Source organism: Pongo abelii, chromosome 18 (assembly GCF_028885655.2).
Source record: "Pongo abelii isolate AG06213 chromosome 18, NHGRI_mPonAbe1-v2.0_pri, whole genome shotgun sequence".
NCBI lineage: Eukaryota > Metazoa > Chordata > Mammalia > Primates > Hominidae > Pongo > Pongo abelii.
Genome location: NC_072003.2, coordinates 22177715 through 22195518, shown reverse-complemented (window position 1 = coordinate 22195518; position 17804 = coordinate 22177715). Strand labels below are relative to the sequence as shown.

The window sequence follows — 17804 nt, the reverse complement described above, 5'->3', positions numbered from 1 at the left end:
GCAGCTCAATAAATGGTTGCCATTAGGATGATTTGGGTGAATGGTATGTTATGAACTAAGAAAAGTAAACAGAGACGGGACTAAACAGAGATGGGACGTTAAGAAGCTTAAGGGTTAAGCTAAGGAGTTTATCATGTAAGCTATGAAAATCATTGTAAGTCACAGCATGATGCGATTAGATTTGAATTTTAGAGAGATTCCTACGACAGCCAGTGGGATATGGTCTGGAAGAAGGTCTGCCTCAATTAACAAGCCACAGCAGCAATCTAAGCAGGGGGTGGTAAGGGCCTGATCTAAGGCAGCAGACATGAAGACTGGTGGGGGTGTGGAGTGGGGGCAGGGTGGGGATGGTGGGAGATATTAAACAGGTAGAATCTATAAGGACTGGCAAATGAGAGTGTGGGGCCGTGGAAAGTGAAAGGGAAGCAGGCCGGATGCGGTAGCTCATGCTTGTAATCCCAGCACTTTGGGAGGCTCAGGCGGGTGGATCACCTGAGGTCAGGAGTTCGACACCAGCCTGGCCAACATGGTGAAACCCCCACCTAAAAATACAAAAATTAGCTGGGCATGGTGGCAAGTGCCTGTAATCCCAGCTACTCCGGAGGCTGAGGTGGGGGAATTGCTTGAACCCGGGAGGTGGAAGTTGCAGTGAGCAGAGATTGCACCTCTGTACTCCAGCCTGGGCAACAGAGCGAGACTCTGTCTCAAGGAAAAAAAAAAAAAAAGTTGGACTGGGCAGCTAAGTGAACGATGGTAACATTCGTGGAGATGGAGATAAGTTGTTGGCGTCTAAAACAGTGCCTGCAGTTATGCCTGGCCCAGCATTGAAAACAGTTCCCAGCCCCGGTAGATACAAGTTGGCTCAATGCTTAAGAACAATTTCTTCACAGAAATGAGGAAGAAGCTGGTCTGCCCTTAGTTGATAAGGGAATAGGAATGAAAGACTGATAGGAGTTGGAAGAGGATACAGGGTCAAGATGGAGGTTTCTTCCTGAGATGACAGGCCAGGGGTGTTTGGAGGAAAAAGCTAGTAGAGAAGTTAAAGGCGTAGTAAAGGAGGTGAGTGATAAAGCAGGATCCTGGAATAGCAAGGGGATGGTAAGCAGAGATGGAGAGCTGAGCGGCAAGTAGCGAGGTGAGAACTTCTTCCACGTGTACAGATGGATGTAAGCGGACTCCTCCCCACTCCTGACTGCCTGACTCTTCTCAGTGAATGCATCCTATGCTAAGAGGTATCACAGAACATTTCAGGAGGTGTTACAGACTTGGACTAGTAGAACCAGGCAATGGGAGAAGGCATTGAGAGATGCTGATCGCTGAGCAGTGCTGAGAGCCAGTTGGGGTCATCTTTCTTCAGCTGGCTCAGTGGCTGTGCTGGAGAAACAAGTATTGATTCACAAGTGATCCATGTCGGTATCTGGCAGGTGAAATGAAAGACCAGATTTTACAACAGCATTGGGGGCTGAGGCCAGAGAGTGCTTGATTGATTAAGTGATGAACCAATGACAATAGTGAGGATGCTGATAAGAGTAATCACAGCATATCAAAATAGGAAACTGTAATCTCAGCACTTTGGGAGGATGAGGTGGGCGGACTGCTTGAGGTCAGGTGTTTGAGACCAGCCTGGCCAATAAACCCCATCTCTACAAAAAATTAGCCAGGCATGGTGGTGGGCGCCTGTAATCCCAGCTATTCGGGAGGCTGAGGCAGGACAATTGCTTGAATCTGGGAGGCAGACGTTGCAGTGAGCCGAGATTGCGCCACTGCGCTGCAGCCTGGGTGACAGAGCCAGACTTCATCTCAAAAAAAAAAAAAAAAGGAAACTGTTAAGCCCCACATCCTTTGATTGTCTTGATTAAAACCATGAACACAGCAAGTCACAAACTACTATAAGATTTGATTAGAAGTGTTGGCCGGGAAGAATTTTATTGACACTAACACAAGTGATTTTTAGAATACAAAACTCAGTTGTCACTGGAAAGATGAGGGAGAAAACTGAAGAATATTTACAAATAAGTTATAGTGGTGAGCATGCACATACATACAAGAGCACTAGTCAGGTTGGTTAAGGTCTGTGTAAGTTAGATATTTACCTACTTTGTATTTTGTCTTAATGAAATTGAGTTTCTGGCAGGTCTGTTTGCTATGATAATTTGTCTTTTGAATGGAGATTATCTTAATAGAATGTAGTACTTAATCTCAAAGATAGGATTACTACAAAGCCTGTTTTTTCATGTTTGTTGTCAGAAACTGAATTTACTACATGTTATAGAAAACTGCATTTGTTAGATGTTTAAGAATTGGGTTTATCCATCTGTTATAATAATCATCACAGTGCCCATGTGTATAGTTTGCCAATGTTGACCTCATTGAATTGTTTTTTTTTTTTTCTAGACGGATTCTCACTTTGTCACCCAGGCTGGAGTGCAGTGGCACGATCTCAGGTCATTGCAACCTCTGCCTCTCAGGTTCAAGCGATTCTCCTGCCTCAGTCTCCTGAGTAGCTGGGATTACCCACCACCATGCCTGACTTAGTTTTTACATTTTTAGTAGAGACAGGGTTTCAAAATGTTGGCCAGGCTAGTCTCCAATTCCTAACCTCAGGTGATCCACCCGCCTTGGCCTCCCAAAGTGCTGGGATTACAGGCGTGAGCCACCATGCCTGACCTCATTCTGTAACTCTATCATTTTATAAGTGGCATCGATTCACTTGCTTTTCAGAGAGCACCAAAATCCTTTGTCTTTGCTTTCTCTCTAGAGGCCTATTTGACCAAAATAAACTCAGTGTGTAAATCACAACACAAGGCATGTTTCTTTGTCAACAATAATGAACACTTATTGACTACTTTTTAAATGCTAGGCACTGTGCTAAGCACCTTTTCAAACATTATCTTACTCGGTCCCCACAACAGCCCTGTGAGGTAGGTACACCAGTTATCTGTCTCTTACGGATGAGGCTGAGTAACTTTTCCAACAATCCTCTAGTAAACTGTATTATAAGAAACTGTTTGACTTGGAGAAGTGAAAGCTCTGCGGAAAAGGCAGCCACAATAACTACCGTCAAATTATCTGAGTAGATTATTTGGGGTAGAGTGATTAGTTCCTTGGATCATAGCACCAAGAGGTAAGGACCTAGGGGTGAAAGTGACAAAGAGAACATCCAAAATGAAAGGGATTTTTCTAGCACGATGTAAGGTTGGAGAAGGAATTTAAGTACTAGATGGGGTTGAAACAGACAGCTTTGGAGGGCATCTATCAACTGAGTCTACTATTCTCTTCCTTCTCTCTATTCTCTTCTTTCGAGTCATCACATATACTGGTACATTCATTCTTTTTTTCCATTCAATAAACATTTACTGACCTGCAGTATCCAATACAGCAGCCATATCCAAATGTGGCTATTTAAATTTATTAAAATTAAGTCTGGGCTGGGCCTGGTGGCTCACGCCTGTAATTGTAGCACTTTGGGAGGCCGAGGCGGGTAGATCACCTGAGGTCAGGAGTTCAAGAGCAGCCTGGCCAAAATGGTGAAACCCCTTGTCTACAAAAATAAAAATTAGCCAGGAATAATGGCGGGTGCCTGTAATCCCAGCTACGCAGGAGACTGAGGTGTGAGAATGCTTGAACCCAGGAGGCGGAGGTTGCAGTTAGCCCAGCCAGTGCCACTGCACTCCAGCCTGGGCGACAGAGCAACACTCCGTCTCAAAAAAAAAAAAAAAAAAATTAAGTCCAACAAGAAATTCAGTTCCTCAATTGCACTAATCACATTTTAAATGCTAAATAACCACACTTTTTTTTTTTTTTTTTTGAGATGGAATCTCGCTCTGTCGCCCAGGCTGGAGTGCAGTGGTGCAAACTCGGCTCACTGCAACCTCCACCTTCCTGGTTCAAGCAATTCCCTTTCCTCAGCCTCCCAAGTAGCTGGGATTACAGGCGCACACCACCACACCCAGATAATTTTTTTTTTTTGTATTTTCAGTAGAGACGGGGTTTCACCGCGCTGTTTCAGGCAGCTTAGGTAGTGATGGTGGCCACACGAATGAAAAATCTGAGTCATTGACCTTGAGGAGCTTATGGTCTAGTGGAGGAAAAAGAAAACACCACACCCAACATTATTCATTAAGAACTAGCGCTTACGCAGCTCTTTCTGTAAATCGAGCAGTTTTTTTTTTTTTTTTTTTTCCCAATAATCCTTTTGCCCTCCTAAAATCAGGCAGTTTGCTAAGCACTTTTTGTGACTATCTGGTTCCATCTTCCTAACACCATCGAAATAGGTGCCATTATTATGCCTACTTTGCAGACGGGTAATAAGTTAAATAATTTGCCCAACTTAAGTAACGAATACTGAGTAGGGCCAGAAAGGAAGATGTGCTCAATTCCGTTTGGGGAGGTTAAGGAAGGTTTGAAGCAAGAAGGGACTAAAACCCGTTTGTCCACACCATGGTTACTGAACATGTGGGCCACCGACTACCTATGTTAGGGTTACCTGGGGTGCTCTTTTAAAAAGTGCAGATTCCCTGCATCCCAATTTGAAGCTCTGTGGGCGGGGCCTGGGAGCCTACGTTTTTAACAGGATCCCCGCCCCCGCCCCAGCAATTCTTTTCTGTTCACTAAACGACATTTTAAGAACCACTGGTCCACAGCGCATGGTTCTCTTTATTCAGCTTTCCCTCGCCGTTCCCTTGCCTTTGACCTCACTACCATCGCGACTGGATGCCGCGCTGCATAACCTCGGGACAGCCTCTCCGAGCCTCAGTTTCCCCGTGCGTAAAATGCAGAGCCCGCGCCCGTGGAGCCGCTGCCTGGCAGCCCCGCCAGTCAGCCGCCGGGCGCACAGTAGGCGCTCCCCAAACGCAGCCCCCGCCCGGCCGCCCGGGTCCCGCCCCTCTCTGCCAGCCTGGGCTGCCTACCCTCGCAGATCTGCTCCCACAGATTCTTGCTCGACGGCTCGGCGACCTGCCACGGCGAGACAGGCAGCTCGCGGGACCCGAGAGACACGGTGGGCACCGATGTCCGGGTGAACGACGAGTTTGTAGAGCAGCTGGGCTTGCAGGGCACTGTGTGGCTGGGGACTTGCCGCGGTGCCGCCATGGCCGCGGTTTCCACGGTAACCGCGTTCGCCGGAAGGCCGCGACCCGGAAGAAGCCGGAACCCGAGAGGGTGGGCCGGCGACTCGAAGTGGACTTCCGGGTCACGGCGGAGCGGGCTCTCACGTGGAGGCGGGGAAATTTCGCCCACCGGTGAGTGCCAGGGCGCGTTGCAGGCGGCCCGGCGCGGCGTCTGGAGATTGCACCAGAGGAAGTGCGCGGTGGAGAAGCTGGGGAAATACGGTCCACCCACATCCCTGAATCCGACCCCTCCAGTCGGTGTGCGCCTGCTCCGGCCTGAGGCCGCCGCCTCCAGAAAGTTTTCCCGCCTCAGAGCCGGGCCTAGGACCCCACGTAATCCCTCCCAGTCTGTTGATGCGGAGGCTTGGGCGCATGGGAGCCTTGGAGGTACGGATCTTACTTCCTGGCTCCCGCGCGTCCTGCTGGTGATCCCGCGGGGGGAGTGGGGTGTTGCTGCACAGGCTTTGGAGTCCTGTGGGCGGAATTCCAGTCTCCGTTTTCCACTTGCTGGGTTTGGAACCTAGGGCAAGTGAATTGTTGAAGTCTCTGAGCTTGTGAGGTCGGGTATTCACAAAGCTCCTTACAAGGCTGCCGCTGGAATTTAAAAGCGGTTTTGGAGAAAGCGTTTGTGTTTGCAGGAGATGCACTGTAATGTTCTTTTCCTTTCTCCTTGAAAGAGTGAATGCATTTGGTCGCAGGGCTAAAGAGGAGGATGCTATACTTTTCTAAATAGCAGAGATGGGGAGAGAAGGGGATTAAGAGTTGACCCGCAACCTCCCGGTGGATTCTTTGTTCTTACCAGATCGCTTGGCCACTCCCCTATTCTGAAGTCGTCTTGGCTCTCTTGACTACACTATTTCAAGGTTTGCACCTTCTTCTTTGCAAGCTCCTTTATCTCTGCCCACTTATTTAAATGCCAGTACAATAGTCCTCCTCCCCCATTATCCGCGGGCAATAGTTCCTAAACCCCCAGTGGATGCCTGAAACCACAGACAGTACCGAACTCCAAATATCACTGTTTTTTCTTGTGTATACTATCTATGATAAAGTTTATAAATTAGGCACAGTAGGGCCGGGCGCGGTGGCTCATGCCGGTAATCCCAGCACTTTGGGAGGCTGAGGCAGGCGGCTCACCTGAGGCCAGGAGTTGGAGACCAGCCTGGCCAACATAGTAAAACCCCGTCCCTACTAAAAATACAAAAATTAGCCGGGCGTGGTGGTATATGCCTGTAATCCCGGCTACTCGGGAGGCTGAGGCGTGAAAATTACTTGAACCCGGGAGGTGGAGGTTGCAGTGAGCCAAGATCATGCCATTGCACTCCAGCCTGGGCAACAGAGCGAGACCTTGTCTCACAAAAAATTAGGTGCAGTAAAAAATTACCAACAATCTAGCTAGTAATAAAACAATTACAACAGTATACTGTAATAAAAGTTGCACGCATGTGGTCTCCCTCTCAAGATAACTTCCTGTACTGTGCTCATTTATTTTGGGACCAGGGTTGACCAGGGGTAACTGAAACCTGGGAAGGGGAAACCTGGGATTGGGCGGGGGGCTACTGTATTTCTTGAGGTCTTGTCTCAGGCTTGTTCTGTTCAAGGCTTAATCACCACCCATACATTCGTAACTTTATGTCGCCCATGTCAGCACGGCCACCCAAACACCTCATCCATATATTCACCTGTTCAGTGAACATCTCCAAGTCATCTGTCCAATCAAGCCCGTTCCTTCAGCCATTTGCCTTCAGTACCTTTGTCTCAGGGATTAATACCACTATCCTGCAGTTGTTCTTCAGAAATTTTCCTGACAACTGGTAGGACAGGTTCCACAACCTCCACCACCCTGACCTTACCACTGTCCTTGCTTTTATCACCTGTGTCATTGTATTACACCTTATTCCCTCCCACACCTACTTGCTTCTTGATGGGTAGTATTTTATCTTGTTCATCTCTGTATCCCTAGCTTGTGTGCATTCATTCAGTGAGTATTTATTGAGCACCTGCTATGTGCCAGGCATTGAGCAGGACACTGGAAATAAACCAGGAAACAGGGCAGACAGGAATGAATGAGTATAGTTATTCCTTTGACTCTCTAGGTGCTCCTGGAGTGTGTTATGGATGAACTTGACCTGTAGCTCAGGCCTGGCTCTTTGAAGCTTCTAAGAGTGAGCCAGCTCCTGTGTGGACCCTGTAAGTTCCGAAGCTGAGGAGGGCTGCAGGATGGAGAAGTTTTTCCTTTCCCTCCCATGATCCTAACTTGCTGTGAAATATTTTGGGATATTTTGCTTCTAGATTCTGGGAATGTCTAGTGCAGGGAGCAGCAGGAACTTGGCTGGGGACTGGAGTGAGAGAAGTGGTCCAGCTGGACACTGATGGGTATTGAGGACCCCAGCCCATTCTCACAGGTGCTTCCATGATATCTGTCCAAGACAAGCTGGGTGCCCTCAGTACTATGTTATCACTGTGACTCATTCAGTGTTGGCAATCAGCTTCAAATTTTAAAAACAGTGAAACTAGGCCATGCAAGGTGGCTTATGCCTGTAATCCCAGCACTTTGGGAGGCTAAGGCGGGCAGATTACTTACGGTCAGGAGTTTGAGACCAGCCTGGCTAACCTGGTGAAACCCCATCCCTCCTAAAAAAGAAAAAAATAATTAGCTGGGCGTGATCACGGGTGCCTGTTATACCAGCTACTCAGGGGAGGCTGAGGCAGGAGAATCACTTGAACCCAGGAGACGGAGGTTGCAGTGAGCCGAGATCACGCCACTGCACTCCAGCCTGGGCGACAGACCAAGACTGTCTCAAAAAAAAAAAAAAAAAAAGAGAAAAAGAAAAAGGAAATTAACAGTGTACCAAGCCCTTTCCATGGGTTATCTCATTTACTCTCTCCAACACGCTTTTGAGGAAGGAGGTGTTATATTCCCCTATTTTCCAGATGGAGAAATTGAGGCTCAGGGAGGTTAGCTGATTTACTTAAGGTGAGAGAGCTATTTAGGTTTGAACCTAGGGCTGTGTGGATTTAAAATTTACGCTGTTTCTGTAGTATTTCTTTTTTTGCTCTAAAGGAATCATGTCCATTTTCCGTATCCCGCAACGCTTAGACCACCCACTCAAAGAAACATGGCTCTTGGCAATGCTCAGTAGAATTGAACACAGGATGGCTTGGTATAGGGGTAACTTGTACCATTTGTTTTTTCAGGAATGATCACCAAGACACACAAAGTAGACCCTGGGCTCCCAGAGAAGAAAAAGAAAAAGAAAGTGGTCAAAGAACCAGAGACTCGATACTCAGTTTTAAACGATGATTACTTTGCCGATGTTTCTCCTGTAAGAGCCACATCCCCCTCTAAGAGCGTGGCCCATGGGCAGGCACCTGAGATGCCTCTAGTGAAGAAAAAGAAGAAGAAAAAGAAGGGTGTCAGCACCCTTTGCGAGGAGCATGTAGAACCTGAGACCACGCTCCCTGCCAGACGGACAGAGAAGTCACCCAGCTCCAGGAAGCAGGTGCTTGGCCACTTGGAGTTCCTTAGTGGGGAGAAGAAAAAGAAGAAGTCACCTCTGGCCATGTCCCATGCCTCTGGGTTGAAAACCTCTGCAGACCCTAGACAGGGTGAGGAGGAAACCAGAGTTGGCAAGAAGCTCAAAAAACACAAGAAGGAAAAAAAGGGAGCCCAGGACCCCACAGCCTTCTCAGTCCAGGACCCTTGGTTCTGCGAGGCCAGGGAGGCCAGGGATGTTGGGGACACTTGCTCAGTGGGGAAGAAGGATGAGGAACAGGCAGCCTTGGGGCAGAAACGGAAGCGGAAGAGCCCCAGAGAACACAATGGGAAGGTGAAGAAGAAAAAAAAAATCCACCAGGAGGGAGACGCCCTCCCAGGCCACTCCAAGACCTCTAGGTCCATGGAGAGCAGCCCTAGAAAAGGAAGTAAAAAGAAGCCAGTCAAAGTTGAGGCTCCGGAATACATCCCCATAAGTGATGACCCTAAGGCCTCCACAAAGAAAAAGATGAAGTCCAAAAAGAAGGTAGAGCAGCCAGTCATCGAGGAGCCAGCTCTGAAAAGGAAGAAAAAGAAGAAGAGGAAAGAGAGTGGGGTAGCAGGAGACCCTTGGAAGGAGGTAGTTTTTCCTTCAGAAATGGACTCTGCCGTGGGAGAATTAAGGGTGGGGCTTGGGAGGGGTGTGTAGGCATGTGTGCATGTTTGCACATGCACGAGTACTCATGCTTTTAGCTAAAACCCTGATTAAGTTAATTTCAGCCAGAATAGGGAGTTTATTGATATATGCAATTGGAAGGGTTATGGTTAAACTAGCTTCAGGTATGGCTGGATCCAGGGGCTCATGCAGTATCATCGATAATTGCAGGTATCCTTTGCTACTGAAACCACCCAAGTTTTCTGTGTCTGCTGTTGGGGTCCGAATTAACTGGGATCAATTTTTCAGATGAATCCCTTGCTTTCTGCACTCTTGCCACTTGCTATTCAAAACTCAGGAACCAAGTAACATGAGAGAACGTAGTGCCCATAGCTATCTGAGTATCATCAGAGCTCAGTATACACAATTTATACATCAAATAGATTTGGGTAGCAGGAGGTACCTGTATGAGATTTCCTCAGCTCTGGGCTTTGTGTTTTTCTATCTTGGTTTATGGCCCATCCGCCTCCTCCACCTCCATCACATTGTGGCTTGATGGTCCTGGCAGCTCCAGGTTTTCATCCCAGCAGTTCAGCCACCCCCAAAGGAAGAAGGGTGGCCCCTGTAAAACTGTGACAGAAGTCTCAGGGCCACTGTCGCAGGCCTCAGTTGGGTCAATCTATCCAGAAGCTCTAATCTAAAACCAAAGGTGGCTGGGTGCGGTGGCTCATGCTTGTAATCCCAGCACTTTGGGAGACAAAAGCAGGCAGATCACTTGAGGCCAGGAGTGCGAGACCAGCCTGGCCAACATGGTGAAACCCCGTCTCTACTAAAAATATAGAAACTAGCTGGGCATGGTGGCAGGCGCCTGTATTCCCAGCTGCTCATGAGGCTGAGGCACGAGAATTGCTTGAACCCGGGAGGTGGAGGTTGCAGTGGGCTGAGATGTCACTGTACTCCAGCCTGGGTGACAGAGTGAGACTGTCTCAAAAAAAAAAAAAAAAAAAACTTGAGGTGAAGGGCAGGAGGTGTCAGTCCCAACCAAACCACACTGAGATGCAGGGAGGCAGTTTCTGAGAGGAAAACTGGAGTTCTGTTACCAGGAGGGAAGGAGCGGATGATGGCTTGGTGAAAACCACAGAGACCCGCTGTCTTCAGCCTGCCAGGCTGCCTGGAGTGGGAGAGGGAGGCCTGAGGTGAGCCGGAGGGCTGGGGGCTCCCCAGACCCACAGCTTTCCAGGGGCAGGCCCCCATTCCTGTCCTCAGGTGTGTGTGCGGATGTGTGGGCCGAAACAAGATGGTGTGTGTCTTGTTTCAGGGTGTGTGTCCTGCTCCAGGCAGTGTCCGGCTCTTCCGTGTGGCCTGGTGGCTGACATTTCTTGAGTGCTTACTGTATGCCCAGACTGCCATGTATCAACCCATTTCATCCTTTTACCTCTCTGGTGAGGTAGCTGCTGTGGGCACCCCCATTTAACAGATCAGGAAACTGAGGGTCCAGAGACTTAATACCTTGTCTAAGGTCACACGGCTGGCAAGAGGTGGAGCTGGGATTCAAACTCAGCTAGTCTGGCTTCTGAAGTTGGCATTTATCCCTTCTCAGAAACCATCTATGTAACCTCTTATAGAAGCCGGTATTAGTAGAGCCCCAGAAATGACCATCTTTCCGTTAGCATAAACCCCAGATTCTGTTCCGAACTCTGCACCAATCTGCTGGGTGACCTTGGACCAGCCATTGCTCGGTTAGAGGGGGAAGGGAGGGGAGGGGTGGCCTCCATATCAAAGGCCTCCAGGTGTTAGCTTTGGTTGCTGGGATTTTCCCAGCTTTGCCTAGTCCATTAGCCTTGGTTTTACCAGCATCTTCCTTTATTCAGAAACGTGGAGTTGGGAGGAACCCTAGAGGCTTGGGCCCAGCCGCCATCAGACTCTAGAATCCCTTCTCCCAGGAGCTCAGTGAAAGGGAGTTCCCTCTGCTTAACATCTGTGGAGGGGACTCTACCTCCCACAGCAGCCCACCCAGTCCGGCAAATGCACATGTGTTGCAGGCCTGGATGAGTGATGGGAATGGAGAGGGCTTCCAGGGTCATCACACACTGACACTAGGTGCCAGGCACAGCACACTTCTCAAGTGAGGACGCATGAAATGTCAGCATTTGTCGTTACTGAAGAACCCCGAGAAAGTGGCCAGCCTGAAGTCTCACTGTTGGAGGGTGTCTTCAGGGCCAAGGCGGGTAGGAGAGCGTGGTACATGTTAGTGTGGTCCTTGGCCTCTGTCCTCTAGTTTGGTGTCACCGTAGGAGGTAAGTGACGTGTGTAGTGGGAAAGGTCGGACACCAAGCCCTGGGTCAGGAGATGTGGGTTCGAATCACCAGTCCCTGAGCCATGGGGTAACCTTGTAGTCGCTTTACCTGTCTGAGTCTCAGTTTCTTCATCCATCAATAGTTTAATGCTACCATTTTGCGGGAGAATTGTGGAAGAGAAGGGATGGGAAGGGCTTTGCTAACTGTGAGATGTTTCTAGGTGGCAGGGCTGGGGGTGATGCCGTGGTCTGAGGTCTTTTCTGGACTTTGTCATGGTCTCACCCTGGCTGGGTGCGGGGGCAGAGGCCATTCATCGTAAACTTGAACCTTACCCAGCTCTGCCCTCTCCTGCAGGAAACAGACACGGACTTAGAGGTGGTGTTGGAAAAAAAAGGCAACATGGATGAGGCGCACATAGACCAGGTACAGCCCAGACCCTCCTCAGGCCCCTTCCGCTGCCTCCTGCCACCCCTGGAGTCTCACTTGCCGCCTGCCAGGCTGGCTACGTGATCCTGGTCTCAGGGGCACCAGGGACTCCAGAGGCCACTGGGCCAGCCGCCAATGCACACCTCCCGGGCAGGGAATGCGTGCTTTCCCCATCCTCATGGCCGTGGCCATGGCCGAGAGGCCCGACTGGCCATTCCCTGTTACTTGCCGCAGGATGTGGGGGACACGTCCCTAAGACCCTGTAGCTGGACAGGTGACACATGCTGCCACCCCCTGGGCTAATTCAGGAGCATTTAGAGGAGAAGTTTTGTTGTGAATCAGCTTCCGCTTCTGTCGTTCCCAGATCCTGTGGCAAATGCGTCCCTGTGGGAACTGGACTTTCTGGCCTTGGGGATTTTTTTTTTTTTTTTTTTGAGACGGAGTCTTACTCTGTCCCCCAGGCTGGAGTGCAGTGGCACGATCTTGGCTCACTGCAAGCTCTTAAGCCTCAGTTTCTAGGAAAATTCATTCTTAAGAGGCTAAAGAGGATAAATGAGCCTGCCCAGTGTAGGCCAAGGGGCTGCAGCCCTTGAGATGCTAAGAGAATACTTTTGATAGCAGCTTCCCATTGTTTGTAGCAGAGTCAAGCTGCGTTAGTTCCTCCCATGCTCCATTCCTCCAGCCCCATCTCTGTCCTGGGTTTTAAGCTTGAAAGAAGATCTCTATGTCTGATGGCCCTCTTCTGTCATCCTTCTTGCTCAGGTGAGGCGAAAGGCCTTGCAAGAAGAGATCGATCGCGAGTCAGGCAAAACGGAAGCTTCTGAAACCAGGAAGTGGACGGTAAGTTTGGGGCTACGGCTCTGCGAGGAGGTGGCATGCTCAGCCTCCCGACGCCTCCCCTCGCCTCCAGCATGAGGAGTGGAGCAGGAGAACCAAGTATGTCCAGGCCCCAGAGGCAGCCCTAGCCTGCAGCTGGCTCCCTCCACAGCAGAATTTGTCCTGAGCTAATTTCCTTCCTTCTGAAAAGGGCGCTTGCCTCCCTCCTAGAGAGCTGGCCCAGTGAGATAAGCTACCTGAACCTTTGTCTCAGCCCTGGACTGGTGGGGTGTCCTAAGGATTAATCGCTGAGGACACATTCCAGCGAGCTCTTGCCAGTGGTGGACAATGCCCTTGGAGGGCTGCTAGGAACAGGGGCAAGAGGCAGAGGGGAGGGAGTGGTCGCGGCCTCTCTCAGGCCTGGTTTTCAAATCCAGTCTGACTGGGAAATGTCCAAGCCAGGCCTGAGACGATCTCTTAGGAGGGAGGAGGGTGCGAGGATCATGAGGCTGGAGAATGTGAGGTTGTCAGGCTGGGTCCCTGGCGGGGTTCAGTGGGGGCTCTGTGCTGGGTGCTGGACATGGAGCAGATGAAGCCCATGTGATCCCCATCATCGCGCTCACGGTCTAGAGGCCAGAGCGGGGTGAGCATGGCAGGGAAATGGTTAGCAAACAAGGAAAGGAAGATCAGTTGAGATGGCAGTAGCGGTCAGGAGAAAGAAACAGAACAGTGAGCTGGAGAAGGGCTGCAGGCGGGGGCTGCAGGTGGGGGCTGCAACAGATGGGCGAGGGCTGGGAGATAGCAGCGCTTGTCCAGAGATGTTCAGGGTGCAGAGACCCCAGCCCTCAGGAGACGGGGGAAAGAGCGTTTCAGTGAGGCCAGTGGCCGGCGCAGACCCCTAAGGTAGGAAAGAGCTTGGAGTGATCTGTAGGGAAGGCCAGTGAGGCAGCACTGCGACTGGAATGAGGGACGAGAGGGCTACAGGCCACAGGCCTCAGCCTCAGTGGCCATGGTAGAGAGCTGGCCTGGGATCTGGCTAAGTGGGATTGGCTGGAGGGCATTGACTTGGCAAGCGGGAAGACCTGGTAGAAGGCTCAGCCTGCAGGCCGCAGCCTGAGGATGGTGGCAGAGGAGAGAGAGAGAGAGAAAACAGCTTTGTGATTTACTTTGGAGGCACAGCTGGCGGGACTTGTTCATAGATTGGATTTCGGGGAGAGGAAAAGAAGGGTCTGGGTGACCAGCGATGCTGGTCTTCAGGCTCTGTCAGAGCATTCAGAAAAGAACAGTTGATTCGGATCAAAAGATCTGATTTCACTACTGGCTCTGCCATTGTCTAGTGGTGGGACTCTGGCCAAGTACCTTCCCCTGAGCCTGTAAAATGGGTCTCGTACCCTGGCCTGGTGGGGTATGGAGTGGTGCTTTGTTATGGGTCCTGCCTTGGGGTGCCCTTTCTCTCCATGCCACCCTGCTTAGCTGAGCCGAGCCGAGCTAATGGGACATCCAGCTTGAATAGGGAGGGCAAGAAAAAAGGCAGTGTGATTCGGAGCCGATGTCCCGGGGGCTGTCCCTGGAAGGACCTGATGGCAGGAGAGTGATCCTGGGGCATGGGCTGGGACATGCCATGCCACTGAGACGTGTGGTGAGGTGGTCCTCTGGGCGAGCAGCAGCCGTTGGAAGTGCCGGTTCACGCAGGACCAGCTAGCAGTCTCCTGCTCTCCCCAAAACCCATGTGGGGTGGTCATAGATGGCCTCTCACTCTAGAAACTGCAGGGCAGGGGAACTGTCATTATTCCTGCATCTGGGCCACCATGAAGCTGGGACAATGTGTCACCGGCTCACTCAGGGCAGCTGTAGTGACAACTGGTTCTTATTTTCCCAAAGCCAACCCAGAAATAAGTGCTGGGCTGGCCTCTGGCTTGCGGGCAGGAAGTTCCCAGGCAGCGTGGAGGTCAGCAGTCTGGTTGGGGTAGGGGGAGAGGAGTGGCCAGTCACTGAGGGCTTGAGGTGTGCCATGCATCGTGCACTGGGCTTTTGGTGTCAAATCTGACGTATGTCTCACTGAAGCCCTGTGAGGGGGATGTTATCACCCCACCTTAGAGATGAGGACACCGAGGCTTAGAGAGGTTAGGGGACTTGAGCAGGGTCACCCAGGGGAGGCTTCCTCCCGGGGCTGCCTGACTTCAGAGTCACAGTCTTCTTGGGAGGTGAGTTTCTTTCCTCTCCCACCGACCTGGGAGAAGGGGGTCTGGAGGGCTCTCCTGCATTTTCTTGCACACTCTGGCTGGAACGGGGGCCCCCGAGTTCTTGGGCTTGGCTCAGTCTGACTTGGCTGTGTGACCTTTTACCCCTGTGGGCCTGCACCCGTTCCCGCCATGAAACAGTGCTTCTGAGAAGCACACTTCAGATTCCCGCTTGCCCTCTCCCACCCTCCAGCTCACCCAAACGTTAGGCTGCTGGGTGAGTGCGCTCGGCTGCTGGGCTGTGGGGTGCCCTGTGTTGCAGGGGAGGTGCGCCCTGTGGGAGGTGGGGGAGGTGTGCTGTCTTGTGAGATGCATGGTGGGGTGAGGTGCGCTGTGTAGGGAGGTGGGGGGAGGTGCGCTCTAAGTGGAGGTGGTGGGAGGTGCGCTGTGGGGTGGTGGGGGGAGGTGCGCTGTGTGGGGAGGTGGGGGGAGGTGTGCTGTGGGGTGGTGGGGGGAGGTGCGCCGTGGAGAGAGGTGCGCTGTGTGGGGAGGTGGGGGGAAGTGCGCTGTGAGGGGAGGTGGGGGGAGGTGCACTGTGGGGGGAGGTGTGCTGTGGGGTGGTGGGGGGAGGTGCGCCGTGGGGAGAGGTGCGCTGTGTGGGGAGGTGGGGGGAAGTGCGCTGTGAGGGGAGGTGGGGGGAGGTGCACTGTGGGGGGAGGTGCGCTGTGTGGGGAGGTGGGGGGAGGTGTGCTGTGGGGTGGTGGGGGGAGGTGCGCCGTGGGGAGAGGTGCGCTGTGTGGGGAGGTTGGGGGAAGTGCGCTGTGAGGGGAGGTGGGGGGAGGTGCACTGTGTGGGGAGGTGGGGGGAGGTGCGCTGTGGGGTGGTGGGGAGAGGTGAGCTGTGAGGGGAGGTGGGGGGAGGTGCGCTGTGTGGGGAGGTGGGGGGAGGTGCGCTGTTTGGGGAGGTGGGAGGAGTTGTGCTGTGTGGGGTGGTGGGGGGAGGTGGGGGGAGCGCGCTGTATAGCTTGGGAGGTTCGCTGTGTAGGGAGGTGGGGCGAGGTGCGCCGTGTAGGGAGGTGGGGGGAGGTGCGCCGTGTAGGGAGGTTGGGGGAGTGCTCTGTGTAGGGTCGTGGGGGGAGTGTGCTGTGTAGGGTGGTGGGGGCAGTGCCCTGTGTAGGGTGGTGGGAGTGCCCTGTGTAGGGCGGTGGAGGTAGTGCGCTGTGTAGGGTGGTGGAGGGAGTGTGCTGTTGTGAAGTGAGGCACACTGTGCTGTGTGCCATGAGTTAGGAAAGGAGGAGGAAGGCAGAAAGGCAGCTGTGTGTGCAGAGGTGGGCAGTGGTGTTGGCTGGACCTGGGCTGGAATTCTGGGGGTCACTAGTTAGGTTTCTGTCTGCAGCTAAGCTGCAGACCTCTATTTTCTCCTCTGTGCAATGGGAATAACAACAGTGTTTCTCATAGGGCTGTTGTTAGGATTAACGGAATAATCCATTGTTGAGCTCATTAGCACTGTGCCTGGTACACAGCAGCCATCTAATCTGATGGGCCCTCCCTGATGAGGCTGGGGTCAAGGGAAGGAAAGGGCTTTGAACTCAAGGAAAATAGCCACCTTTTTCCTCTCCTTACAGGGAACCCATTTTGGCCAGTGGGATACTGCTGGTTTTGAGAACGAGGACCAGAAACTGAAATTTCTCAGACTTATGGGTGGCTTCAAAAACCTGTCCCCTTCGTTCAGCCGCCCCGCTGGCACGATTGCAAGGCCCAACATGGCCCTCGGCAAGAAGGCGGCTGACAGCCTGCGGCAGAATCTGCAGCGGGACTACGACCGGGCCATGAGCTGGAAGTACAGCCGGGGAGCCGGCCTCGGCTTCTCCACCGCCCCCAACAAGATCTTTTACATTGACAGGAACGCTTCCAAGTCAGTCAAGCTGGAAGATTAAACTCTAGAGTTTTGTTCCCCCAAAACTGCCACAGTTGCTTTGATTATTCCATTTATGCTGGAGATTACAAATTTTTTTTGTGAAAAAATCAGATCTTGGTGATGACCTCGAGCAGTAGGTTATAAATAACTCCCATAAGCTTAGCGTTCCAGTAATGGAACACTAGGCATAAATGGTTCATTCAGTTGTGCAAATGAAAGCCATCTGACAGTTGGCTCACATTGAACACCTGTGGAGATTAAGGATGAGGACAACTATATTGATGGGCTTGGATGAACTGGGGCGGGGCAGCTCATATTTCGGGAGCAAGGAGAACGAGTGAGTGCTAAAACCTCCTGTTTTCTGTGTTAAACATTCCGTCCCTGTTTGAGACATCAGTATGTACAGTTAACCTTTGTTGAGTGTTTAGCAGGTGCTAGGCACATACTAGTGTTTTCCTTAATGTATTTAATCTTCATAATTATGAAATGGGTGCTATTATTAGCCCCATCTTATAGATGAGGCAACTGAGGTTCAGGGATAAAGTAATAAAATTGCCTGGGGTCACCCAGCCACTAAGTGCAGGGTGTTGTACTTTTGTACCCGAAGCCCTAAGTTCACTATTCGCCACTCTGAATGTCCCCTTTAGGGAATTTCCACCAGAATCCTCGTTGGGGATTGAAATGTCTTTAGATGGAGGAAAAAGTTTTATGACAAGTCTGCATCTCTGATAAAAAGTGGAGTGAATGAGGAACGGAGAATCGCAAGCTCCTTTTCCTTCCTTTTCCTTTCCCCTGTCATAGAGCAGCTGTAGGCAGAGAGGTGTCTTGAGTTGTTACCAAACAAATGTGACTGAGCTTCTGCTGCTGGGAAATGTGCCTCTAAACTAGTCCTGCCTTTTCCACTGCTGTCCCTTCGGCCCTAAGTGCTGAGGT

General features: G+C 51.4%; 2 protein-coding genes across 19 annotated transcripts in view; one reads left to right on the top strand and one right to left on the bottom strand.

The window, feature by feature from the left end:
- IQCK (IQ motif containing K) overlaps positions 1-5126 on the bottom strand; it is a 139729-nt gene extending 134603 nt beyond the window's left edge. For 8 of the 13 annotated variants that reach the window (XR_010137839.1, XM_024241409.3, XM_054534819.2 and 5 more), the window contains exon 1: positions 4911-5109. Coding sequence is in view for 8 of the 13 variants with exons in the window: in XM_024241409.3 (XP_024097177.1) it covers positions 4911-5091 (181 nt within the window). In the remaining 5 variants the exon portion in view is untranslated. Of the gene's footprint in view, positions 1-4910 lie in introns of all 13 variants that reach the window. The other 5 variants (XM_054534815.2, XM_054534814.2, XM_054534817.2 and 2 more) reach the window with 2 other exon arrangements.
- On the top strand, positions 5090-17448 carry KNOP1 (lysine rich nucleolar protein 1). 6 transcript variants are annotated; one of them, XM_024241406.3, is made up of 6 exons: positions 5189-5240; positions 5786-5971; positions 8304-9220; positions 11887-11955; positions 12721-12798; positions 16579-17448. In XM_024241406.3, exons 3-6 carry the CDS (start codon positions 8306-8308, stop codon positions 16888-16890), a joined length of 1374 nt encoding a protein of 457 aa, XP_024097174.2. In that variant the 5' UTR covers positions 5189-5240; positions 5786-5971; positions 8304-8305; the 3' UTR covers positions 16891-17448. The 6 variants fall into 6 exon arrangements, with proteins under 6 accessions (XP_024097172.2, XP_024097174.2, XP_054390788.1 ...); XM_054534813.2 differs by having other exon boundaries at positions 5194-5240; positions 5911-5971; XM_054534812.2 differs by lacking the exon at positions 5189-5240 and adding an exon at positions 5396-5495 and having other exon boundaries at positions 5911-5971.
- The last annotated feature ends 356 nt before the right edge of the window (positions 17449-17804 follow it).

Bases quoted from the DNA above. Each gene is read 5' to 3' on its own strand.
- KNOP1 (XM_024241404.3), top strand. From the start codon at position 5,090: ATGGCCGCGGTTTCCACGGTAACCGCGTTCGCCGGAAGGCCGCGACCC. The intron at 5,241-8,303 runs GTGAGTGCCAGG...TTGTTTTTTCAG, and splicing joins CGGGGAAATTTCGCCCACCG to GAATGATCACCAAGACACAC. The intron at 12,799-16,578 runs GTAAGTTTGGGG...CTCTCCTTACAG, and splicing joins CTGAAACCAGGAAGTGGACG to GGAACCCATTTTGGCCAGTG.